This window comes from Nomascus leucogenys, chromosome 15, assembly GCF_006542625.1.
Source record: "Nomascus leucogenys isolate Asia chromosome 15, Asia_NLE_v1, whole genome shotgun sequence".
Classification (NCBI taxonomy): domain Eukaryota; kingdom Metazoa; phylum Chordata; class Mammalia; order Primates; family Hylobatidae; genus Nomascus; species Nomascus leucogenys.
In genome coordinates, this window is record NC_044395.1 from 65,893,121 (window position 1) to 65,919,936 (window position 26,816).

General features: G+C 38.9%; 2 protein-coding genes and 1 pseudogene across 2 annotated transcripts; 2 read left to right on the top strand and 1 right to left on the bottom strand.

The window, feature by feature from the left end:
* The first annotated feature begins 3,257 nt into the window (after nucleotides 1-3,257).
* On the top strand, nucleotides 3,258-4,202 carry LOC100602664 (olfactory receptor 51F2-like). Its single transcript, XM_003254517.1, has one exon. The coding sequence runs from the start codon at nucleotides 3,258-3,260 to the stop codon at nucleotides 4,200-4,202; it is 945 nt and encodes a 314-aa protein (XP_003254565.1).
* A 7,967-nt stretch (nucleotides 4,203-12,169) lies between these two features.
* Nucleotides 12,170-13,078, top strand: LOC100606163 (olfactory receptor 51F2-like). Its single transcript, XM_012503900.2, has one exon. The coding sequence runs from the start codon at nucleotides 12,170-12,172 to the stop codon at nucleotides 13,076-13,078; it is 909 nt and encodes a 302-aa protein (XP_012359354.2).
* Nucleotides 13,079-16,285: 3,207 nt separating this feature from the next.
* On the bottom strand, nucleotides 16,286-17,733 carry LOC100603000 (annotated as a pseudogene).
* Nucleotides 17,734-26,816: the final 9,083 nt, after the last annotated feature.

Genomic DNA, 26,816 nt, shown 5'->3' on the forward strand with positions numbered 1-26,816 from the left:
TTGTGATAAAATCACACTTGTAATCCCAGCACTTTGGAGGCCAAGGCAGGTGTATTCCTTGAGTTCAATAGTTCAAGACCAGCCTGGGCAACACGGAGAAACCTCATCTCTTCAAAAAATAAAAAAATTATCCAGGCATGATGGTGTGTGCCTGTAGTCTCAGCTACTTTACAGGTTCTTTACTTGGCAGGCTGAGGCAGGAGGATCACTGAAGCCTGGAAGTTTGAGGCTACAGTGAGCAGTGATTGCACCACTGTACTCCAGCCTGGGCAACAGAGCAAGACCCTATCTCAAAAAAAAAAGAAAGAAAGAAAGAAAAGAACACTTAACATGAGATTTACTCTAACTTTTAATCGCACAATACAGTATTGTTAACTATAAGTAAAATGGTGTATATCAGATCTCTGGAACTAATTCTTCTTTAGTAACTGAAACTTTATACCTGTTTAACAGCATCTCCCCCATTTTTCCCTCTCCCTAGTCTGTTACAATCACCATTCTACTTTCTGTTTCTATGGGTTTGGCTAAGAGATGCTTCACATGTAAGTGGAATCAGAAGTATTTCATTTCCGTTTCATCCATGTTGTAGCATGTGTCAGAATATTACTGCTTTTAAGGTTGAATATATTCTATTACATGTATGTCTTGTGCTTTCTTTATCCATTCATTTGTTGATGGACATTTAGGTTGTTTCCATATGTTGGCTATTGTGACTAATTCTGCAATGAACATGGAAGTGCAGATATCTCTTTGACTAACTGATTTCCTTTCCTTTGGATATATACTCAGAGTGGATGTGCTGTTTTTCACAGTGGTTGCATGATTTTACATTCTCTCCAACTGTGTACAGTAGGTACAGTTTCTTCTCATTCTTGTCAACACTTGCTATTGTTTTTTATTATAAGTATTTTCATAGCTATGAGGTTATATCTCACTGTGATTTTGATGATTTTTGATTCGCATTTATGTGATTAGTAATGTTGAGCATCTTTTTATATTTGTCGGCCATTTGTATGTTTTGTTTGGAGAAATCTCTATTCAAGTCCTTTGTGCATTTTTAAATTGAGTTATTTGTGTTTTTGCTACTGAGTTGTAGGAGTTCCTTATATATTTTGAATATTAACCCCTAATCAGGTATTTGGTTTGCAAATTGGGTTTATTTACTATAATAAAAAGAACATTAAATTGAGAGCCTGCTTCCTCATTTTTAAAATAAAGAGTGTATGACCTTAAGGTCATTACTTGCTCTCCACTTCAACTGGGAAAATAAATGTTTTTATCACTAGGTCCAAATTTGAGCAAAGTCCTTGTCTCAAAGATAAATATCAGATTACTGAGAAAACTGTTTTCCTCCTATGTTAAAATATGTTCTTATGGTTGCATGAATTTAACTTATAATTTGAGGGGGCCACATATCAGGAATCACACATATGTGGAAATATTAAGCACTGGGGTTTATCACTATTTTCGGAAGCAGTTCATTCATTTATTTAATAGATACTTTTAGATGCTGTTGTGCTAGCCATTTTTTTCTGGCTCTGAGATCATAGGTTTGAGAAAAAATGGTCCTTGTGTTTTCCTGGGAGTCATTTTTACCTTAGTGGCCATGTCTCCTCAATTTCATTAGAGGGTGCTTCTTCTGGTCTTTTCTTTAAATACTGCTGTTCCCCAGCACTCTGTCCTCAGACTTCATTTCCCTTAGATTTATTACTCTAAGATATTTTTCACTGATCCTGTGACTTCAACCATAGACATTAGTTTCACAACTCTCAAGCCCTATTATCAGGGCAGGAGTCATTTTCCCTAAGACGCAGAAGTAGGTACATGTCTCGATTCTTGTATGTAAAGTCACAGGTGAAAAAGTGAAGCTTATCTTCCAACTGAGATCCAAGGGTTGACTTGAAAATCCATAGATTTTGTTTTGTCTTGCATTGCCTCTCAATTCAAAATTCCCAGCCACTATCTTTTTTTTTTTGTGAGAACTCAAAGAGGCTTCCTGTATTGAACATTTTTCCTTCTTCTCAAATACCTAGAGAAATGCCCTCTTGAACACACTTCCTGTAACCAATTATTCTTACTGATGTCTAAGCTCCTGTCTATTCATTCGGGGGGTTGCAATGAAGATAACTAAGTTAACTTACACTCAAATATTTTCTCTCTCGGAGTCAGACCTTCTTAACGTAGCAAGTCTAATTCTAATGCACACACTAACACTGTAGGTATTTAATTTTTTTTGAGTAAATACATGCATGAGTGAGTGAAAGGGGAGCATAAATATGTTAAAAACCAAACATTCTTTCTATAGATAAAAAACAGTGTCAGAAAACTTAAGACAAGAAGCAATATACAGAAACATTTTCAGTCCTACAGATTTATGGATCTGGGTGAGCATACACTTAGATCTCCAGAGAAAACCTCCTTCCCCCAGCCAATCTATTCTCAATGCCCTTTTGCAGAAATGGAAAATTGAGAAACTTGCTCAGGTAAATACTCCAGTTATTATCCATGACTTTCCAATGAATTCCTTTGTTCTTGTTAAGGTTATTTAAGCCATCTTTTTTCAGGCAGAATTTCCTTTGAACATAATCAACTTCTCAATTATTACATGTATAAACAAACCTTTTTTCTACTATCACCCATCGTGGTCCATTTAGATTTAATTGTTTCTCTCCTGGTACTTAGTTTTATTTATTTATTTTTTTCACTCAATAGCTGTTGTGTATTTATTTGATCAGGAGTATTTTACTAGAAAATGTTTAATATTATCTTATTCTCTTACTTTCATTGGGTCACATGGACTTACAAACTTTAATGCACCTTAGGGTTTTTGCCACAGAAACTGAGAAGTGAAGAAAAGCGGGGTGAATTTCCTGTTGTGTTTCTTATGGTTGCCCAGAAATATCCTATCTGCCCATGTACATACAGTCATAGAACTGGGAAATATTTTCTATTATTGAAACTAATCTCCTGTTTTATATATGTGTATATAAATATCCTGAAGCCTAGATGTAATATAATGGGAATCTTGCTAAAAACCAGGTTTCTTTACACAATTTAATGTCTGTGTCCTCTCCTAGTTCATTCAAGAACACATCTAAGAAAACAGTAAGTGGCTATGCATTTTTATTGAAGAATAGGACGTGGTTCTCTAGTGATGATAAATTGTATGGTATATAGAAGAGAGTGAAAATGCTTTTCTTTTCCATTATTATAGGACATGGTTCTTTTCCTCAAAGACATCTGCTTCTTCACTCATCATGCCATCCTTCAACCAGAGCATTTTCCACCCTGCAGTATTCTTCCTTACTGGCATCCCTGGCCTTGAAACCCCTCAGATCTGGACCTCCATCCCATTCTGTTGTCTCTATGTCATTGCTATCTCTGGGAATGGCATGATCCTGTTTGTCATCATCACTGAGTCGAGCCTCCATGAACCCATGTATTATTTTCTCTCCATGCTATCCTTCATGGACCTAGGTCTGTGTCTTTCTACATTGACCACCATGCTGGGTATTTTCTGGTTCAATACTCGAGAAATCAGTTTTGATGCCTGCATTGGCCAAATGTTCTTTATCCACGGCTTCACATTCATGGAGTCCTCAGTACTTTTGGCAATGGCCTTTGACCGCTTCATTGCCATCTGTAACCCACTGAGATATGCCACAATCTTAACCAATTCATGGATTATTGAAGTGGTCTTTGCAATTGTTCTTAGGGGGACAACAGCTCTAGTGCCTCTACTCCTGCTCCTTAAGCGCCTCTCCATCTGCCGTAGTCATGTGCTCCACCATTCCTACTGCTTCCACCCTGATGTGATGAAGCTCTCATGCACAGACACATGGATCAACAGTGCATTTGGCCTGGCCATTGTTATCTCTACTGCTGGCTTAGACTCAGTCTTGATCCTCCTCTCCTATGTTCTGATCATCCACTCTGTGCTCTGCACTGCCTCCCCAGAGGAGCGGAAAAAGGCTCTTGGTACCTGTGTCTCTCACATCAGTGCAGTTGCCATCTTCTACATCCCCATGATCAGTTTGTCACTAGTGCACAGATTCGGAAAGCATGCCCCTCCCCTTGTGCACATACTCGTTGCCAACGTTTATCTGCTTATCCCTCTTGTAATGAATCCCATAATCTACAGTGTAAAGACCAAGCAAATTCGCAAGGCTGTGCTCAAAGTATTTCTTTCTAAGCTAATTTAGGGAAGTTTGAGTGTACTCCTTCTTTACCAAGTCTTCCCTGACCCATGTTTGATCATTCAGTACTGTGAATTACTGTTGTTTATTGAAACAGCTGGTTTCAACATGCTTTCTTTCTATTCTGATGATCCACTAACTTACCATTTACACAGTTCTAAATGGTGAGTTATTTGAGGGCAGAGATTATGTCGGTACTTCTGATCCTGTCATGAATACTGAACCTAGCACAGTATAGGACCACAGTTAAAATATGTCTGAAAGCATGCACAAGTAAAGTTATACTTGGAGTTTAGGAGTCTCACCACTTCTAGGGCATGTAGCTCTCCAAAGTAGGTCTCCTGTAACGTAGATCAATAGGCAAAGTCTAGGTTTTAGTAATTCTTACAGTTTATTTGTAATGATTCATTATTCCACCAGACAGATTGTAAATGGCTGAAGAATACAAATAAGCACAATAAGCAAGAAGTATTAATAAAAGGACTACTTTCCTAATTCTTAAAAGAGTACTTGAGGTCACCTTGGTAAATGCATTTGTATTTTAATAGTAAAAGATCTGGGGGTCCATTGTTTAAATATATGTCTAAAGAAGAAAAATGGGCAAGAATGTAAAGATATATTGTGATGTTCAACACATCATTCATTATACATTGCAATGAAAATGTGGAAACTGCTTAAACAATTAATTTAGGGTACTCACTAAATAAAATATAAAATACAATGCAACAAGTTAAATACTGATAGAAAGGTAAATTACATTTTGTTAAAAAGGATAGGTTAGTATACAAAGTACTTACTTGTGTATATATTTCATGTGAATATGTGTACATGCACATTAAAAAGTATAAATAGACATATCCCAAACATCACAACAGCTTATATTTGATAGCTGGATATTGTTTTGCTGACATATTCTTTATACTTTCTTGCATTTTATAAATGTTAAATAATGAGGGTTTCTTTTTCTTTTTAGATAATGAAGTAATTTCCACTTAACACCTTCCCACAAAACAAAACTTTTTTAATTCTTCATCTTCCATAAGATCTTCATTCCAATGGGTCTTCACAGACCTGGCCTCATACAACCCACTGAATACACTCATAAGATGACATCCACTTTCTACTTGCATCTACCACTTTTCTCAATGTGGTCCAGCATCTGTGCATCCAAACCACTTGACACTTGTGTTTAAAGTGCAGATTCCTCAATTCCGCTCCAGAACTACTTAAACAGAAACCCTTGAAATGGAACCCACAAATTTGCATTTTAATAAGACATTTATGAATTATCATGTATGACAGAGTAACACTTTTCTGGGGTCTATCCACTTTGATGAATTTTATATATTTCTGAAAAACACCAGGAATATATTGCCTCTAAGTCTTTGATTATTTTGCTCTCTCTGACTGAAATACCCACCTCTTTCTTTTCCTGATTGTTCCATTTATTATTCTTTCAGGTGCTGTTAATAAATCTTTGTCTTATAGGTAGTCAGATTTCTCTTCCCCTACTGATCTGAAACTTTTTGAAAATGGGCATTGGACTTTGGGAATTGATGTATCTTGCACAGATACAAGTGCAGTGCTTTATTAATAATAGCTACTTAAAGTATGCTTATTGAATTAAATTTATTTTTATATAACTTCACATATATACTGACATATTTTGAGCATCTTCATTTTGGCAAACACTATGGAAGGGAGGTACTAGGGATAATAGTGAACAGGGAAGGCACAGCCTTCATTCTTAAGGTGTTTAAATCTGACTAAACATATCTAAATTGAAACAATATTTTAATCAGTTGTTACTTACAAACTGTGTACAAAACATTATACCATATACTAAGAGTAGTCATAGATGGCAGGCTCTCTTTCTCCCAGTAGAAGCCTGAACCAATGGAAAAACAACCAGCCCAGGAGATACTCGACTTGATAAGAAAAATATAGCTCCTGGAAATTTACTGTTTAATAGAGAAAATATAATATGCACTCATTTCTAAGCAATAAAAGCATAAACATAAATTATTTAAATTGCATATGGATAGTTATGAAAAGTTTTCAAAAATCATTTTGAAGCTGGAGCAACCACATTTTTGGGTGTATCTTAAAATAAATGTACTAAGAATGTTATTGTGAAAGTAACAATTTTGATTCATGCTTTAATAATGTAATTTATGAAGTGTCAATTACAGATAATCTTGCATAGTATAGTTATATGTACCTTAATAAAATCCACTTTGAAGTATATTTATTTTCTCTCTTTATAAAATAATACTTTATATTTTTTCTTATTTCTAAGTTTTTTTCTTTTAATCTTACAGCTTATACCTCTTATTTTTCCCTACTATCTATGTTATACTCTGAATTCAACAACATCCAATACTATGGTATATATATTTTGCTTTTATTTATAGTCCATCTGAAACAATGGTTGTTTAAAACTGTCAGAACTAATGCTGAAAATAGTAGTCTAGTTAATCTGAAGTAGACTTTGAAAGAGTAGGCGATGAGGTATTGAAGTTCTGTTTGAGAATGTCTTCTAAATTGACATTTCTATAAACTGATTTATCAGAGTTTAGGGGGAAGATGTGATATTTGTACCATTCAGGTTGATATTGAAACCAAGCAGAAAACTGCAATATATTAGGGATTCTCAAATTAGGTGCCCAACTTCCTCAGCTGCTTCATGTGGAGCTGTAAAAATGAGTTTTTCTAGGGAAGAGGAAAGATTAAGTTCCATGCTGTGTAATTTGTATTATGTTATTTAGATTCAAATGACTTAAGATGCATAAAAGATCTTCATGCCTAACATAGATCCTGTCTCCCTATTTAGCTTCATCTCTCCCCTACACTGACACCCAGGGTTCCAAGTGAGCTGAGTCTGTTATTAGTTACCTTCTGTTCTTCCTACGCTCTGTGCTCCATTGTCTCCTGACAGACCTGGTTCTGAGTTTCCTGCAGGATAAACACAACTCTTCTGTACTGTCATCATAAATATCCCTCATTGTAAACACTGAGTTCTATGTCTGTTTCCACAAGGGGTTCCCTCCAAGGAGCTCTGGAGGAAAATGACCGTTTTATTCTCTGTATTACCAGTACAAAGTCCTAGAATACGAAAGATACTTCAAATGTTCCATGAAAGAATAAATGAAGATTTTTGGGGGGCATAGAGTGAAGCACAAGCAGAGGGGTTTCTAAAAATATATAAAATTCACGTAAATAGTATAGGAGGAAGATAAGTTTATCAGTTGGGTGTGGGAGTGGTGTGAAAATGAGGGGCGATCTTGTAGGTTTTTTTCGGAGGGTGTGGTTACTCACAAATTTACTTTTAAGAAAATTTTATCAACACATAAGATCAAAGACCTGTAACAGCAGTCCCTTCATGGAAACTATAAAAGTACATGAAGTAGAAGGAGAAGGAAGCCATGAAGTAGAATGAGCCCTTTTGAAGCTTCATACTCTGGGGGCTGCAGAAATCTCCACCAGGAGCTTATTAAGAGCTTTCAGGCATCCTGAGATATGTATATATGCTACCTATTTCTGGGTAGAATACATCCCCAGCTCCTCAGGCCCCTTTCTGGAAAACAGGCAGGAAAGAACACATCCTTAGACTTTGTAAGTAAAACTGCTGCATTCAGGAAAAGCATCACACTTTACACGCCCTGGTTTCTTTTAAGAACGAGGGAGACTATTAGCTGCAGAAAGCTCTTGTGGGTGCCTAAGGAAAATTGTGGAAATCTATTTTCTGAAATCTGTATTTTCTAGGAACATTCTATTCTGAGGAGGTTTGATCGGTCTATGAGCCATTTGTTTTGCTGCTTAGAGCAGGCTGTTAATGTGTCCATGCAATTTTAAGTTTCCTGGTTAGTTGTGTCACATTTTATAGCTGCCACTGAAGGTCCTAAGGTCAACAGCCACTACCACCATCACACACACTGACACCGCCATTCTTATCCTCATCCTTATCTTCATTTACCAATATCAAGTGACTTCCACGTCCCACACACTGGTCAGCATATTATATGTTTTACAATGTTATCTCGTTTAATCCTTACAAAGTAGTGCCATTGGTGAACTACCAGTTTCACATTAGTGGAATCTGATGTAAAGTGCTTATTTGGAGAACTCTGGCTAGGTCTAGGTGGCAGAGACAAAATTTGAACCTAGGTTTGTATGACCATATAACAATATCACTTACTCTGTAATCGGAGAAGAGAGATAAGTCAAGGTAGCCCAGGAAATAACTTGCAACACATTCTTACAATGGGTCTGGAGTGTTATCTTGATATAATAGGAAGATAATTACTGTCAACAAATGGGAGGGCACATAAAAGTTAACCCTCCAATACTAGGACAGAGTCTTCCATCAGTAAAACCCCAAATCTCTCTCTCTCTCTCTCTCTCTGTCACACACACACACACACACACACACACACACACACGTTACTCAGTTTGTGAGAACACTGGGGAGCTCTGTGCAATTCTTCCAGAAGCCACATATATAATTTTAGGCAACACAGCATATTTTAAATAGACAAAATTGAGTGTGTTAAGGTCCTGAGATATGTTCAGAATCTTGGTCAGTTAACAACTCTTGGATTGAATTTACATCAACTTGTATATATTGTATGCCCACACTTCTCAAAATATATTTCAAGGTATGGGGAATATAATGATGAAAAAACAACGAACTACCTTCCAGTAACTTAATTTTGTTAGAGAGGCATATTTGATCATACAATGGAATAAACACTATTCTAGATGCATAAATATAAAAGAATATAACTCCAGAGGAAGAAGTTCTTCTGACTTGACTTAGAGTAGGTGATGCTACCAAATGCTTCCTGAAATAAATTCATGTTTAATTTATACATGGTTCACTAGATCAAATAGTGGATCTAAAATATTTTGTCTTATTCAAAAAGAGAGAACTACATGAATTAAGCAAACACATTAGTGTGAAAGAACTTACTATATTTGGTAGTTTGGGGAAGTAAGGAAAAGCCCAGGTGCAGTATATAAAAAGATTTCTGAGGGTAGGGAGGAAGGTCACTGATAAAACTGGAAGATAAATATGGTCAATCAAGAGACATTTCAGAAGTTGAACCTATAAAGATTTAGAGACTGGATAGCCTTGACAGGTGGGGTTGGTAGAATTCTAAAAGGGCCCTAAAGATTTCTGCCCGTCCTGGCGTACTTGTCCTGAGCAATACCCATGCCTTGGGTGTGTGAGTGAGGCCTGTGAATGTGATGGGATATCACTCCCAGGATTACGTTGCATTATATGGCAAAAAGGGTTTAACAGATGTAACTAAGGTCCCTGATTACTTGACTTTGAGTTAATCAAAAGGAAGATTATCCTGGTAGGGCTTACCTAATCATAGAAGTCTTTAAAAGAGACAAGAATCTCGAAGGACGTTCTCCTGCTGGATTTGAAGACCTAAGATATCACGTTGTGAGAAGAACACATGACTGGGACTGAGGGTAGCCTCTAGAAGCTAAAAGCCCAGCAAGAAATTAGAAACCTCAACCATATACCACAAGGAACTGAATTCCTACAGCAATCTGAGTGAGAATTGTAAGGACCCTCCTCTCCAATTAAGAACATGGTACTGGCTGGAACTTTAATTTCAACCGTGCGAGATCCTGAGTAGTGCACCTAGTTTTGCTGTGCTCAGACATCTGCCTTACTGAACTGTGAGGTAATATATATGTCTTGTTTAAAGTCACTGAAGTTTTAGTAATTTCTTATGCAGCTATAGGCAACTAATGCAACAAATTATGTTTTGATCAAAAACAGAACCAGATTTCAAATATAGGTATGAACCATGAGGGAGGGAAATGAGGATAGACAAATCATTTTATGAGTTGTTGGTGTAGGAAAGGAGATACACATAGCAGGGATGCAGGCTAAGAAGAACGTCGTTCTTGTTTTTAATTATATTTAGATTGAGGAATAAATCGTATTTTATATAGATTGTATGAATAGCACAAATCTCTTACCCTTTTAAAGCAAAGAAGATAATTACATACTTGATCTCTCTTACCTCTTTTTTTTTAGATGGAGTTTCACTCTTGTTGCCCAGGCTGGAGTGCAATGGCGTGATCTCAGCTCACTGCAACCTCCGCCTCCCAGGTTCAAGTAATTCTCCTGCCTCAGCCCTCACTGGCCCCCCCCTCCCCCTGAGCAGCTGGGAATACAAGTATGTGCCACCACGCCCAGCTAATGTTTTGTATTTTTAGTAGAGATGAGGTTTCACCATGTTGGCCAGGCTGGTCTCAAACTCCTGACCTCAGGTGATCCACCTGCCTCGGCCTCCCTAAGTGCTGGTATGACAGGCATGAGCCACCGTGCCCAGCCCTTTCTTACCTCTTAAACACTAACTTTTGGTACATTGTATCTTACACTTTAGTGGCTTTTCTAAAATACCTGAAACCCCATTGCCTTTGAATATGCTTAGAATTTCTTTCATGATGATTTTCACTTATCAGCCTCTGCTCGACAATTCTTTACTTACTCAGAGAAGCTGTTTGACTCCATCGCCTCCAATTTTCTAATATATATACCTCTGTATTTTAAATACAGTCTTTTTATTTGTTTGCACATTTGTTTTCTGAACTATCCTATTATTTCCTAATGATCCTCAGGGCAGGTGCAATACTTCACTTGGCTCTGTATCTCAACAGTCTGGATTGCAGCTTGCACTCAGTAACGTTTGATGTTAAACAAAACTAACATCCAAGATAGATTGAGACTAGGTAATGCAGGTTGTCTGGAAAGGAGTAAGAGCTCTTCTTTTTAACCTGGAAAGATGAAGAAAGGGTGAGAAAAACATAGTTGTAGCGGAAGAAGAGAAGAAATGAGAAAGAGATATTAACCAGTGGATATTACCTAAATTAGATTTAGAATATTTCCATGTTTTTTATTTTTTCTCAGCTACCAGATAAAGAGACAAGTAGATACATGAAGGTGGGGGTTGGGGATAGATGTTGGAAAACAGTATGTAGACACTTTTTTAACTTTAATTTTTCTCTTTAATGATAATAACTAACATTTGGTAAGTTTTTTACCATAGTGAGATGCTCTGCTGAGATTTTCACATACATTAATTTAATCTTCACAATAGTCCTGTGGATATGCATACCATTGTTAGTAACTCATCATATGGTAACCCAGCTGGTAAATGTCAGAGTATTTTAACCCAGTTAAAATTTATAACATGCAGCTGTAAAAAACGTTGACTTGGGATGCAGGATAAAAATTCATAACATTCAACTATCCATAATACGTTCATATTGGAGGCGCCATATATTCTAATTATGGTTTACGCATAAGTATATGTTTTTATATCTAACTCACGCTTGTTATGTGGTATGAAAATTTCTTAGGTACAGTTTAAATTTTAATATCATGAGTAGACTGTATGTTTATCCAGGGTATTATCACACTGCAGATAGTAGGGGATCAACAAATGTTGGCTATTTATTAGACATATTGGATCTGATTCTGATTGAAAGAAAATAGCAGGAGATAAAGAGAGGATTTTTTGGATGGGCCTCCGAAAGCTAGTGTAATTCAATTACTGTATCAGAATCACTGCATATATTACTATTTGTCTAAAATATCATACAACACTTTTCACACACTTCAACAAATATTTGCTGACTACCTACCACTTGAAGTCACTTATCAGACATGTGAACTTAAATAAAACGGAATGCTGCTCTCTTCGTTTTTGTACAAATTCTGTATCCTCAGGGAACCATTCATTTCCTGTTTTCTGCTCCTTTGTTTGATGTGGCCTTCATTTGTTGTTGCCATTAACCAATCTTTATGAGCTTTCTATATAAGATAGACATTATCTTTTACAAATGTTTACTTGGTGAAATAATTTCAGATTAAATGCATAATAAATAAATACAGTTTATCATTGCCAGACACTCAGCTTAAGATTCTGCCGTTTGAGTTCAATATGTCAACTTTGCAGAATATCACCTCCACTTCCATCATTTTCCTGCTCACTGGTGTTCCTGGGCTGGAAGCCTTCCACACCTGGATCTCCATTCCCTTCTGCTTCCTCTATGTAACTGCCCTTTCAGGAAACAGCCTGATCCTCTTTGCTGTCGTCACTCAGCCCAGCCTCCACAAACCCATGTATTATTTCCTCTCCATGCTGTCCACCACTGACCTCGGCCTGTCCGTATCCACTCTGGTCACCATGCTGGGTACATTCTGGTTCAATGTGAGGGAAATCAGCTTTAATGCCTGTTTGTCCCAGATGTTCTTTATTCAACTCTCCACTGTCATGGAATCTTCAGTGCTGTTGGCCATGGCTTTTGATCGTTTTGTGGCCATTACTAATCCTCTTAGATATGCTTCTGTCTTAACTGATCTTAAAATAGCACAGATTGGAGTAGCAATTATCACCAGGGGAACAATAACACTGACTCCTATGGTGTTGCTTCTTAAAAGACTGTCCTACTGCTGCAGCCACGTGCTCCACCACTCCTATTGCTTTCACCCTGATGTGATGAAGCTCTCATGCACAGACACCAGGATCAACAGTGCAGTTGGGCTGACTTCCCTGATTGCCACTGCTGGGGCGGATTCTGTCTTTCTTGTCCTTTCTTATATTTTGATCATTAAGACTGTTCTCAGCATTGCTTCCCCAGAAGAAAGGAAGAAAGCCTTCAGCACATATATCTCCCATATTGGGGCTGTTGCTGTATTTTACATTCCATTGATCAGTCTGTCCTTTGTTCACAGGTTTGGGAAGCAGGCCCCACCATATGTGCATACTTTGATTGCCAATGCCTACCTACTAATCCCTCCTGTAATGAACCCCATCATCTACAGTGTGAAGACCAAACAGATACGCTAGGCTGTGCTAAAAGTTCTCCATTCTAGCACGGCAAAGAACTAGATGAACGTTTCAGTTTTTTCTAGTCTTTGTCATTTTATAGATGAGTAAAATGCCATTCAAAGAGGTTAATATGTTTAGACTCATGCTTGTATTTAAAGTTTCCCAAAATACAACTTAGTTTGAAGTAAGAAGACTGTGAACTCAGAGAGATTAATATGAGCTGAAGATTCTCAAGGATATCATTCTTTTCCTTTGATAGTCATGATGATAATAACATTTCTGCATTTGAGATGAATCATTTTCAAAGACTTTGTTAACCAATGGCCCAGCTTAGTTTGCAAATGTGGTATTATTTTGTTTTAAAAAAATGGAAAAAGAGTGTCTACTTATTATTTAAACTTCTCCTTTAAAGAGATAAATAACGTCACGTTGATCTCAAATGGGAATAAAAAGTGCGTTAACAATTTCAAATTACTGAATCTTATAAATGAAATTTACCATAGACAGCTTGCCGTGTCCATGGTTACTCAAATGTTCCAAATATTTTTACTTTCCTTTGCCTCTGGCCTCCTTGACCTCCACATTTAACAGCTAGTATAATAAATAAATATTTTATTGCATTGTCAGTAACCTAACTGTATTTGGTCAAATATTCATACTTTCTCCCAGCTCTTCAGGGAAGATGTCAAGCATAAGCATTCTGTGAAATACAACTATGCTTAATTCAACTCCAATCTGTATAGTTTCTTCAGAAGTAGTAATGTCATGCTTATTGCTGAACAAGCGTGTTCCTGCTTTTGGGAAATACCGTCTTCAAATAAATTAATTTTCTGTAAGGCCTCAAGATTAACAGAAGCAAATACAGAAATATTTTAATCTGGTGGGATTTATAATGCTATGCTTGGACCTTATCCCCAAGGAAAGTTGAAGTGGATATGCTATTCAGGGTCTAGATTGAAAAACAGAAATCACACCAGTGACTAACACAGGAGGCATTTAGTACAAAGAACTGGATAAACAGGTATTAGAGGACTGAAAGGGAAAAAAAGGAACACAGGAATAATGCGGGGATAATAACTACAGGAAGTTTCCTCTACTTATATGACCTTGGGAACAAAGAGAAGAGTTTGGGCTTATTAAAAACTATAATTTTGGTGGAGAGTTCCCCCAAGAGCTTATATTCTGACCTATAATGAGAGGGTGCTGCTCTTTTGGTTCTGGTACCTTAGGAGCTCAAAGGATGGAGAACATGGGGCCAAGAGCCAACCTTACAGGAAAGGGAACTTCCCTGCTACAGCTCATACCTCAGGAACACCAGAGAAAGACCTCTCGTGGAGTTGGGACTTAGGTCCCTGAATACAGCCCACTGATGGTTGATTCTATTTCTTCTGAGGGGCATGATGAGATTATTGCTGGAAGTGTGGGAAAAAATAAAACTAGAAACTGGAACCAATGCATCTGGGCAAAGAACTATTGCTGTGATGGCACTGATAGGTACAATAAGCAAACATGATAGACATATTTGTCCCTACAGCAGCTTCCAGTGTCCTAGCCTCCCCCAATTAATGGACCATAGCAGGGAACCAAACGATTATTCTGATTCATGAGTTGCAGCCTTCTTATCAAAAGCAGAGTCTATAGAATGGTGGATTTGGAGCTGAGAAAGCCAACAGCCACCACAATGGAGTAAGGTGCTTGTAACACAAGCTCAATATGGTCGTGATAGGGGTCTTATTAGGTACTCCATCCTGGACTGCTGTTAGTAACAGCAGTAACTAATAACTACAGCCAGCTAAATGCTTTCACAGTTCACCAAGTATCATTACATGCAATCTTCCGAAAGGATGCTAGTTGACAATTTTGAGGTATTTCTTGGGGATGTTTTCTCTCCTTTCTATCAAATATCTACTTCTCCTAGGACATGCCCCCTCTCTCCTCCACCACTTCAGGTCTCCTGTGCAATGGCCAGCAACAGAGTTTCAAGTTGTGTCTGAGTTAATATCTGTTTTGGAGCTTACTGGCTTTCAAGGACTCTTTGTCTTATCTCTCATCTTTCCAATTGCTCTCATGTCTGTTCATGAATGGATTTTTTCCCAAAGACAGAGAGTATGGCATATCTATTTTTAGGTGATATATTTTGACTGGAAACTTGTGCTCATTATTTTCACTGTCATCTTAATATCCAGTTCTAGTGTCCATTATTTTGTGCTTTTCTTCATGCTTCAGGGTGTTGACCAAAATAGACTGCATCATCGGGTTCTCTTGTGGGCTGACTTGGGGTTGGGTTCACAAAACCAAAGGCACCGGAAGGAGAATGTAGAGTTGGAGGAGATATTCTGCTTTGACAATGTTTCATCCTCCCGCTTTGGCCCCTGGAATCATAATGGTTTCTCACTATCACCAGTCTCCAGGCATCTCAGCATCCCTCGTGATAACGGTTTGGATCTCTGTCCTGACCCAAATCTCATGTTGAAATGTAATCCCCAATGGGTTACATCTTCCTCTTGCTCCAACCACGTGAAGTGCATTGTTCTCACTTTGCCTTCTGCCGTGATTGAAAGCTTCCTGAGGCCTCCCCAGAAGCAGAAGTCGCTATGCTTCTTGCATAGCCTGCAAAACTGTGAGCCAGTTAAACCTCTTTTCTTTATAAGTTACCCAGTCTCAGGTATTTATTTATAGCAGTGTGAGAATGGACTAACACACCCTGTTTGTTTCCTAAGCCATGTCCATTATTCTATAATTCATTTTTTCACCGGCATCTCTCAGTTTAAATTATTCTGAATTTTGTTTATTTCCTGCTGATTTTGTGACTGATACATATCTCTTTAATGAGCAAAGATAATGACTCCTTGATCTTACTAGGTCTACTTTTACTTAACCTTAAGTACTTTTTGAGTTTGAAATGCATTTAATAGATGCTAATTGTTTTTTCACCACCTAAGGCATGAAGTGATTACTTTTTATTATTATTATTATTTTTTTTTGGCAGAGCTAGCTGAGGATTTAGTTAGGACAGGAAAAAAAAAAAGCAATTGAATTGTTTTGTAGCTGGAGGCATGGGCAAGGGGGGTCCTCAGGCACTAAACTCCCGCATGGGTGGACTGAGGGCTAGGGCTGAGCCTCAGGTGGGTCTCCTGTTCCCTGTGCTACCCTGCACAGTGGCCTCCCTCCCGTGCTTTCCGGCAGCCGCAGGAGGGGCAGGCTGGAAGGGGCTGCCACAGCTGTTCACTTGGGCAGGACGTCAGAGGACTCGGACACCAGCTTCCCTTCGTGGGTCTCGATCTTCTTCACAACCACGGCCCTGGTGGAGCTGGTGTGGCTGAAGGAGCTGGAGCCTGTGCCAGAGCCAAAGCTGGAGCCCAGGCCATAGCTGAGGCCAGGACTTGTAAGGCCCCCATAGGCCGAGCTTAGACCACCTGCATAGGCAGTGGTGGTCTTTGTATGGATACTCATGTTCTGCATCCCAGACTCCAGCCGGCTCTCCTCGCCCTCCGGCAGCTTCCTGTAGGTGGCAATCTCGATATCCAGGGCCAGTTTGACTTTCATCAGCTCCTGGTACCCACACAGCTGTCACGCCATGTTCTGCTTGGCCCACTGCAAGGCAGCCTCCAGCTCGGACAGCTTGGCGTTAGCATCCTTGATGGTCAGCTCCCCACGCTGCTTGGCATCTGTGATGGCGGCCTCCAGGGAAGCCCTCTGGCCTTTGAGGCCCTCAATCTCAGCCTGGAGCCTGCTGATGTTCCAGTTCGTCTTGGAGATCTCAGTCTTTGTGCGCTGCGGGTCATCCCCCTGCTTCCCAGCCAGCGTCTGCAGCTCCTCATATTTGATCTGGTGCATGCTCTCAGCCTCCGCCCGGCTGCGATTGGAGATCTCCTTGTACTGCACCTTGACCTCAGCGATGATGTTGTCCGTGTCCAGGGAGCAGCCACTGTCCATGGACAGCACCACAGATGTGCCCGAGATCTGAGACTGTAGCTCTGGGATCTCCTCTTCATACAACTGCCTGAGGAAGTTGATCTCGTCAGTCAGCCCTTCCAGGAGAGACTCCAGCTCTACCTTGTTCATGTTAGCTTCATCCACATCCTTCTTGATGAGGACAAATTCATTCTCCATCTCTGCACACTTATTGATCTCATACTTGTTCTTGAAGTTCTCCATCAGCCCCTGCATGTTGCCAAGCTTCAGCTTCTCCTGGCCCAGAGTGTCCAGCTGCTGCCTAAGGTTGTTGATGTAGCTCTCAAACATGTTGTCCATGTTGCTCCAAGCTGTCTTCTGCTGCTGTGGGAGGCTCCACTTGGTCTCCGCATCTTGTTATGCTGCTCCAGGAACCGTACCTTGTCTATGAAGGAGGCAAACTAGCTGTTGAGGGTCTTGATCTGCTCCTTCTCCTGTGCGCGCATGGCCTGGATGTTGGGGTCTACCTCCAGGTTAAGGGGACTCAGCAGGCTCTGGTTGACTGTGTCAGTGGTGATGCCTCCCATGCTGCTGGACCCACCATAACCTCCACCGAGGCTACCCCGGAAGCTGCTGGTACCACTGGGGAAAAGCTTGAGGAGCTGATGCAGGCACCAGGTCCACTTGTGTAGGAGCGGCTGCTGAAGACCTGGGGGGCTAGAGGTGGACACCTCGTAGGACTTCTGGGTTACCCTGATGGACATGGTGGAGGTGGGAATGGAGGCAGGCAGGCTGAACCAGGCGGATAGGCCTTTGATCTAGGTCTTATTACCGTAAAGTCTTGCTTCTGCCAGCATTTAAAACCCCAGGAAAAGCAGTATTTTCTCTATACTCTTCAGGGCCTGAAAACAGAAGTGGAAGGTGGGGTGGACTTGTGGCCTCCTGGTTAGATGACTTGTAGGGATCTGGACACAAAGCCTTGTACATTTTCTCTGGCCTAAATAGTATAGACAGCTAAAGTTTCAGACTAAGAGGAAAGAGGCTTCAGTTCTGCAGTAGTATTGTTCTTTTGACTTTAGTTTACATTAAAAACATAAAAGAATTGATTTACTATTTCCCTTGTGAAATGCAAGGATTAGAAATTTGCCTTTCTAATGGTTTGGAAGCAAAAATTATAACCCAGTATTTTGGAGAATATAAAATCTAAAGATAAGGTTGCTGTGGTTCCTACACAAAAATCCCAAAAAGGGATATGAGGTGGTAGGAGAAACTTTTTGTATAAATGAATCCAATAGAACAACTTCATTGATTGCTATAATACAATGTTAAAATTGAATTTTTCCTCCCTAGTTATGGCTGAGGCAGAAAAATCGCAGATGCTAAATTCCAAAGTGAGTTGTCAGACTATCAAGGAAGACAGGTCAGTGACAATGAGAATACACAATTCACTAAAGAATTAAAGAAGTTATTATAGACTGATATGGTTTGGATCTGTGTTCCTGCCTAAATCTCACGATGAATTGTAATCCCTATTGTTGAAGGTGGGGCCTGGTGGAAGGTGATTGGATCACAGGGACAGTTTCTCATGGCTTAACACCATCCCTCTTGGTGCTGTTTTTGCATAGTGATTTCTCATGAGATCTGGTTGTTTAGGAGTGTGTGGCACCTCCCCCTTGCTCCTTCTTCAGCCATATGAAGTATTGCTCCCTTTGCCTTCTGCCATGATTGTAAGTTTCCTGAGGCCTGCCCAGCACCATGCTTCCTGTAGAACCTGCAGAACCATGACATAATTAAACCTCTCTTCTTTATAAATTACCCAGTCTCAGGTATTTATAGCAGTGTGAGAGCTGACTAATACATAGACATAAAGGTAACAGCCTAAAAAGTGAAACTTGAGACTGTTTTTTTTTCCTACTAATCTGCATGCCCAAAGAGGAAATAGAGGAACACATATATAACAGTCTTCTTGGCATCTTAAAATTGCAAATGTCTTTTTACACACCCTAATGGTGAGCTAGCTTAGTATCTTAAGCAAGAGGCAAATGGTGTCTTTGCAAGAACTGCCAGCTTTTGTTGTCAGAGCCTTGTTTGCTGAGAATTTCTTTTCTTTTTCTTTCTCTGATGTCAGAAAATTGTGACATAGTGGTAGTAGGGACATAGTATCTTATGACACAGGAGGTGCTGTTAAATGGGGGTTCTCATCATAAGACTTGTGAAGAGGACCACTTTAGAGAAAGCTGTGTTAAGATTTTATTCACTCTCTCATCAGGTGTTTGGGCAGAGATATAATGGCTCCCTTCAGAGAGATCTGAGGTGGACAGTGAGTGCACTGATGACTGACTCCCTTTGAGAAACCTGAAGATCAGAAAAAGGGAGAGTTTCTGTGGTGGTAGAGTAAAAAAAATTGCTGTTTCTTATCTAGGGTCCATACTACTCTCACAAATTTGCTTGTGCAAGACTGCCTGAGTGTGTCCTATGGACCAGAAGTACCCTGTGTACATGTGAGAGAGCCAGTAAGAAGGTCCTCTTAGATGATGTCCAGTAGGGCTGTCTGGAGGCACAGTAAAGCCTCAACAGAAGAGAACTGGGGGTAACCGCTGGGCTGTGGACAGAAATAGAGCATATTCACCAGATCAAAGAAACCTCTGGTGAGAAACCAGTAGTTTGTTGGGAGACTTTGATGAACTCACAAAAGAAGTCCAAGAGAAAGCCCCCCAAACCACTAAGCCTAGCAAATATGAAAATATCTTATGACAATATAGAATAAATAAGAATTTTACTAGGCCGGGCATGGTGGCTCACACCTGTAATCCCAGCACTTTGGGAGACTGAGGTGAATGGATCACTTGAGGTCCAGCCTGGCCAACTTGGTGAAACTCAGGCTCTACTAAAAATACAAAATTAGCCAGGTGTGGTGACACGTGCCTGTAGTCCCAGCTACTCGAAGGCTGAGGCACGAGAATCACTCGAACCCGGGAGATGGAGGTTGAAATGAGCCAAGATCGTGCCATCGCACTCCAGCCTGGGAGACAAGAATGCAACTTCATTAAAAAAAAAAAAAAATTACCATTGGTTTTATTTTTCTTTTCCTTTTAGCTTTGACCTTGACAGTGTTAAAATAATAGCTAGTAAGATATGAGTGTGTGGAAGAGAAGAGAAGCCAACGAAGCCTCTCTCTAGATGTCCTGAGGACTACTTGTAGCCAGCTTTAGCTCAGATAGCAGAGAAGAGTATTATTTTTGAATGAAGATGCAAGTGTTGATTAATTTATTTCTAAACTGAAAGTGCGTTTTATAACTTTAAGTAGGACTTTTTGGCCCAGGGTGGTGCTTCACGCTTGTAATGCCAGCACTTTGGGAGGCCAAGGTGGGAGGATCGCTTCAGGCCAGGAGTTTGAGACTAGCCTAAGCAATATACTGAGATCTGATTTCTACAAAAAAGTTAAAAAATTAGCCAGTCATGATAGGGCTTACACCTGTAGCCCTAGTTACTCAGGAGGCTGAGGCAGGAGGTTCAGGATTGCTTGAGGCCAGGAATTTGAGGTTGCCGTGAACTATGATCATGCCATTGCACTCCATCCTGGGTGAAGACTGAGACCCTATCTCTAAAACAAAACAAAACAAAAAACAAAAATCCATAAAAAACAAGTAATAAGCAAAAACTTATATTGCTTGTCAACATTTTTATCCAAGGGTAAGAAAAAAATGTTTTCCACTGAGTAGCTATAAAGGGAATGAGGGATAAAAAACAAATAAGAAAATAAAAACAAAAACAAAAACTCCATTTGCTTTAAAGATAACATCCCATGCATACTGTTTGTTCATCAACTTTAGTTACGTTATAAAAGACAATCAGTATCACTTCTTACTTTCAATCAGATCATTTAGAAGGTGATATTGCGCACTGGGCATCACATGGTCTGTTTAATAGCATTTGCTAAAATGTTTGCTTACAGTCATCAAACATTTATAAATAGCAAATATAAAAATTTTATTATTTAAAAAGAAATTTTTATGGCCATATTTGAAAAAAATCTGTATTTTTTAAAATGTTTGGTTTAGTACAAGGTACATGACAATCCTAATAAAAAAAAAATACTTGGCTGGGCACGGTGGCTCACGCCTGTAATCCCAGCACTTTGGAAGGCCGAGGAGGGTGGATCACCTGAGGTCAGGAGTTCGAGACCAGCCTGGTCAACATGGTGAAAATCCGTCTTTAATAAAAATACAAAAATCAATCAGGCATAGTGGTGGGTGCCTATAATCCCAGCTACTTGGAGGCTGAGGCAAGAGAATTGCTTGAACCCAGGAGGTGGAGATTGCAGTGAGCTGAGATCGTGCCACCGTACTCCATCCTGGGCAACAGAGCAAGACTCTGTCTCAAAACAAAAAACAAACAAACAAACAAAAATCTTGTCTCTTCAGGGTTAGTAGTAATCAAGAAGTCATAGAACAAAATAATGAGCTGTCATTATCCAACTATTAAATTAGAAAATATTTAAGTAAAAATGTCACAATACTGCTGAGTGTAGGTGAGCAGAATATACTCATGATCAGCTATTGGGAGTATAAACTGATACAGTTCTCCTGAGAGGTAAAATTTTAAAAACGAGGTATGTATTAGGAGGTATAAATTATTATCTTTTAAAATTCAGTAATTTTAATTAAAATGATATATTCAAGGAAAAATAAGATATGAAAAAATTATTAATAAAGATGCTAGTCACGATTGGATTTTTACATGGCATGAAAAATTGGAAAGGACCTGAGCAATTTAACATAGGGAAATGGTTCCTTGTTAAACATTATATTATAATCCAAGAAGAAATTAAAACTTACACATATTAATCCTGTCTTCAGAATGAAGGCATGATTTCCATAGCTTTCCAGAGTATTGGGTACTGACAGCTTACAGCTGAGTCCCTCTCTAGAAATTGCCCTTGGACCAGTGGAGTTGCCACACCTGAGTTTACTCTGGGACTTATCCAGTGACTGGTCAGTAGAGGAGTACAGAGGCCTTGTCCCCTTTGCCTAGACAATTCTGAAGGGCCATTTCAGCCCTGGAGTGCCCATGGGACTTGTGGCCTCTGTTATAAGTGTGAGAGAATTCAGATCTCCTTTTGCCCAGTCAGGTCTCCCTTCTATTATGGATGCTATTTCAAAAAGGACACTTTAATTAGTTTACTGCGTAAAAATCTCTATCTCAGAATTTTGTTTCTGACAAATATGATCTAAGGCAAAATATTGTCTTTTGTTCCCTCTTAATAGTCTTCCCCTTTTTTTCTTAGGAGATGCTTGCTAGAGGTAAACACTATTCTGAAAGTGGTGAGCATCATTCCTTTTAAAGTCTTTAAATTTTTCTTGAATATATACACCTGCACATACACATACATACACACAGAGCGCATGGAATTGTTTAGAAATTTTAAAATCAAGTAAATGCATTCTATTTTACATATTCAATATTCAATGTGCATTTTGCTTTATTAACTAAATCTATTTTGAGATCATACATGTTGATGTATATATATTTATATAATTATATATGGTTTAAAAACTTGTTTGTAGCATTTTATGTTAGAAACATACTACATGCTTTGCATAAAAAATTATCTCCCTAGTCACAGACATTTAAATTGTTCCCATTTTTTGCCATGACTAAAAAAATTAAATATTTTTCATTAAATATAAATATTTTTATCCAAAGCTTTAAAAATTGTACTATAAGCATCTTCCTAGTTCATATGTAAGTTAAATTGTTGGGTGATACAATGTAAAAGTCAGAGTTTCAGCAGAAAATTAGAAGCCACTATAAATATTTTCAAAGGAATTTTTTACTTATGTGATGGAGAAACCTGACAGCCAAGCAGGTGATGGTGAGGTAACCTGATTGCAGCAAGCTACTACATCCTGTGGCTAGAATCTCCTTGGTGTTATTGGCGCTCAGGAGCTATGACACCCTGATAGAAGGTGGAAATGTGGAGAAAATGCAACACTGCCAGAGAAGCTGCCCCAAACAGAGAGGGGCAGGAAGAAACTTCCTAACTCCTTGCCTCACCTTCAGACTTAACTAGTTTCTCCCATTTGCTTTTCATTGCAAATCCAGGAAGCTGAAGTGGTAAACAATTCTCCCAATCTGATCAGGCATGGATTTTTGTGGTCTGATGACCTACGTGATGCATCGTAAAGTTAAGTAATATCTGCACTCCTCATACAAAGTAGTAAGGAAAGGGAAAATAACTGGCTAATATATTTGCATTAAAATGCATAGATACTACAGCCCTCATTTTTGTAGCTGGTCAAGAGACAATGGTTTACATTTACCATTTTCTTTAAGCCCACTAAACTAATACACATCACCTTTTCCTTAGCTTTCACTTTGACTGGTGGTTTACCCAAATTTTTATTCCCCAAAGGACTGTGTTCCCACTGGTCTTTCCCTTATTGGGTTGCTTTAGTATTTCATTTGCCTTTACTATCGGATATGGGACATACGAGTTGCCCCAGTGAAACCTCTGAGTTCCAGATATAGTCTTAACTTCCCTCGTGGGATAGCTGCAACCTGATTTCTCCTTAAGTTTTGGAATCAATATTGGAAGGGGATGACAGATATTAATAGCACCACTAAAGAGCCAGGATGCAGAGACAGAATTTCTCATCACATCTCCTTTTATTTTAACACTTAGGTTTCTGGGAAAGAGAGAGAGAGAGAGAGAGAGCAAGAGAGCACTGAGAGTGACAGGTGACTACTGCAAACTCAACCAAACAGGAGCCCTATTTGCTGCTGCTTTGCTAGATCAGATTAATGCAGCTTCCAATGCATGTTATGTGGCTATTGATATTTTTCCATCCATGAGATAAACTAAGGAATAGAAACAGTTTGCATTTAGTCATAATATATGATAGTATGCACTCAAGACTATGTTGTCTCTCTGGATCTCTATCACAATGCAGTCTGTGAGACCTGGAGCAGTAAGACATCCCTTAGAGAATCACACTGGTCCACCATATTGATGAGATGATGAAACCATGTTAACCATATGAGATGACAAGAACTCCCAAGGGTAGCTGGTAGACCCTAAAAGATGCTGCACCCTGCTCCATCAGTAAAACTTTCAGTGGTCTGGTAGTCTGAGGTATGCTGGGACACCTCTTCCACAGCAAACAAAAAATATTGCATCTTTCATTTCCAATCACCACAAAGATGCACCATGCTTTATTTTTTATTATTTATTTATTTATTTATTTATTTTGAGATGGAGTTTCACTCTTTTTGCCCAGGCTGGAATGCAATGGTGTGATCTTGGCTCACCGCAACCTCCACCTCCCAGGTTCAAGTGATTCTCCTGTCTCAGCCTCTCGAGTAGCTGGGATTACAGGCATGCACCACCACTCCAGGCTAATTTTGTGTGTTTAGTAGAGACTTTCACTATGTTGGCCAGGCTGGTCTCGAACCCCTGACCTTAGGTGACTGCCTCGGCCTCCCAAAGTGCTGAGATTACAGGTGTGAGCCACTGTGCCTGGCCAGATGCACCATTCTCAGTAGGCCACTTTGGGTTTTAGAGATGTACACACTGAGTCAGCTTCCCCACCACTCCCAACACACACACAATTAGGTGTGTCCTAGCTGATACTGAATTTTTCTTGAATGCCAAGAGGGCCCACAAACATTTCTTTCTTTTCCCCATTAAATGTATAGCTCATTTGTGTAAGTTCTTTCAGTATGAAGACGAGAGCTCTAAGTATCCACTGGCATAAGGACTATGGCTAGCTAGGATATCTGGCACTGATCTGTCAGTACCCTGACAGATGTAAAGACAGTTGTCAGTGGCTTTGCTGTCCCCTGCCCTCTCCTTTCACACTGATGTTTCTAGAGAATAAGGAAAGGCACTATAAGATATGCTACATGTATACCTCTGGTGTGGGGGCATTTTCTATAATATTCTGAATTTAATGTTCTATTACTTAATCTAATGTTAAAGAGTTTTTGTGCATGTCTGCGTGCATATGTGTGGGTTCATGCATGTGGCTACTTCCTGTCAATTCATAGCCCACCAGAAATGATGTATTTAGGGATTCTTCACTGTATTTAATATTTTGTGTTCATGTTTTTGTAGTTATTGTTTCTATTCACTATGGATGGATTTCCTTCTGTATTGTGGGGAAAGAATAAGATATCCTGTCATCGGGAGGCATGGTAGACTATTAGCTCTTTATCTGGGTATGGGGTTCTCTGTTCCTCCTGGATGTGTCAGTGAGTTGACGCGTAGACCACTGAAGGTAGGTACCTTGGAGAAACCACCCACATTCATTCTTCCCACCTTGAGGCAAATATCTCTTTGTGTCCTAAAGGATGGCACAAATAGGCTGGGGTGGGGTTAGTGGGGCAGTAAAATGACTGGTCATTACAATGGAGTTTACCAATCCACACCTCAGAGACTGAACCATCCCATTGAATTGCTTCCACTTCTCCTTCGATATTCTCCTGTACATATTTTGGGGTGCAGTTTGTCTGTCAATGTTATTTCATCTTTTGTTGTATCTTTTTATGAATTCTCTATCTTTATGGATCAGTGATTATAAGCTTACTTATATTCCAGGGAAACTGTGAATGTAATCTTTTTCTTCTTATTTTTATAGGCTAGGAATTAAAGATTACCTTCCTTATGGAATCTTTAATTCTTTTTTAATACAATAGTTTTTTGTGATACAATTCACATACATACAATTCATTCATTTAAAATGTAAAAATTAATGATGTTTAGTATATTCATGAAGTTTTGTGGCTGTACTTAATGTGTTACTTGTTCCAGCCTGGGTGACAGAGCGAGACTCGTCTCAAAAAACAAAAAAAGAAAAGAAAATTTTCATGAACTCCAAGAGAAGCACCCTATCCAGAAGCAGTCGTACCTCATTACTCTCCATCCCCCTCAGCCCTGAGCAATCACTAATCTACTTTCTGTCTCTATAGATTTGCCTATTCTGAAGATTTTATATAAATTGAATCATACAATACTGGGCATTTGTGACCGGCTTTTTTCATTTAGTGCACTGTTTTCAAGGTTTATACATTATGTGGCAAGTATCAGTACTTCAGTCCTTTTTATAGCTGAATAAATGTTCCATTGCATGGCTCCATCACATTTTGTATATTCATTTTTTAGTTGGTGGAAATTTGGGTGGCAGTGCCATTTGTTGAAAACACCATTCTTTCTTCATTGAGCTGTCTTGACACCCTGGTTAAAAATTAGCTGACAGGACATGTGAGTGTATATTTCTGGACTCTCAATTCCAGTTCACTGAGGGATATGTCTATCCTATGCCAGTACTATGTACTGTCTGGATAACGGCAGCTGTGTAATAAATTTTGTTATTAGTAAGTGTGAAGCACCCAACTTTGCTCTTCTTTTTCAAGATTATTTTGGCTCTTCTGGAACCCTTAAAATTCTGTATGTATTTTAGGACCAGCTTGACAATTTATGCAAAGAAGCAAGATTGAATTTTGATGGTGATTGCATTACATTTGTAGACCAACTTGGAAATTGCAGCCATCTTAGCGAAATTAAGTCTTCAAATCCATGAATATGACATGTTGTTCCATTTACATTTATAACATGTTGTTCCATCTTTAATTTATTTCAGCAATATTTTGGTGTATGACATTTTCAGTGTGCAAGTCTTATGCCTCTTTAATTGAATTTATTTCTAACCTATTCTTTTTGATGCTATTGTAAATGGAATTTTTCTCTTAATTTCAGTTTTAGATTGTTCATTTTTAGTGTATGGAAATACAATTGCTTTTTTTATTTATCTCTTATTCTGCAACTTTTCTAAACCCATTTATTAGTTTTAATATTTAGTAG

Excerpts from the sequence above, each read along its gene's own strand:
- LOC100606163 (XM_012503900.2), top strand. The coding sequence starts at position 12,170 with ATGTCAACTTTGCAGAATATCACCTCCACTTCCATCATTTTCCTGCTC.
- LOC100602664 (XM_003254517.1), top strand. The coding sequence starts at position 3,258 with ATGCCATCCTTCAACCAGAGCATTTTCCACCCTGCAGTATTCTTCCTT.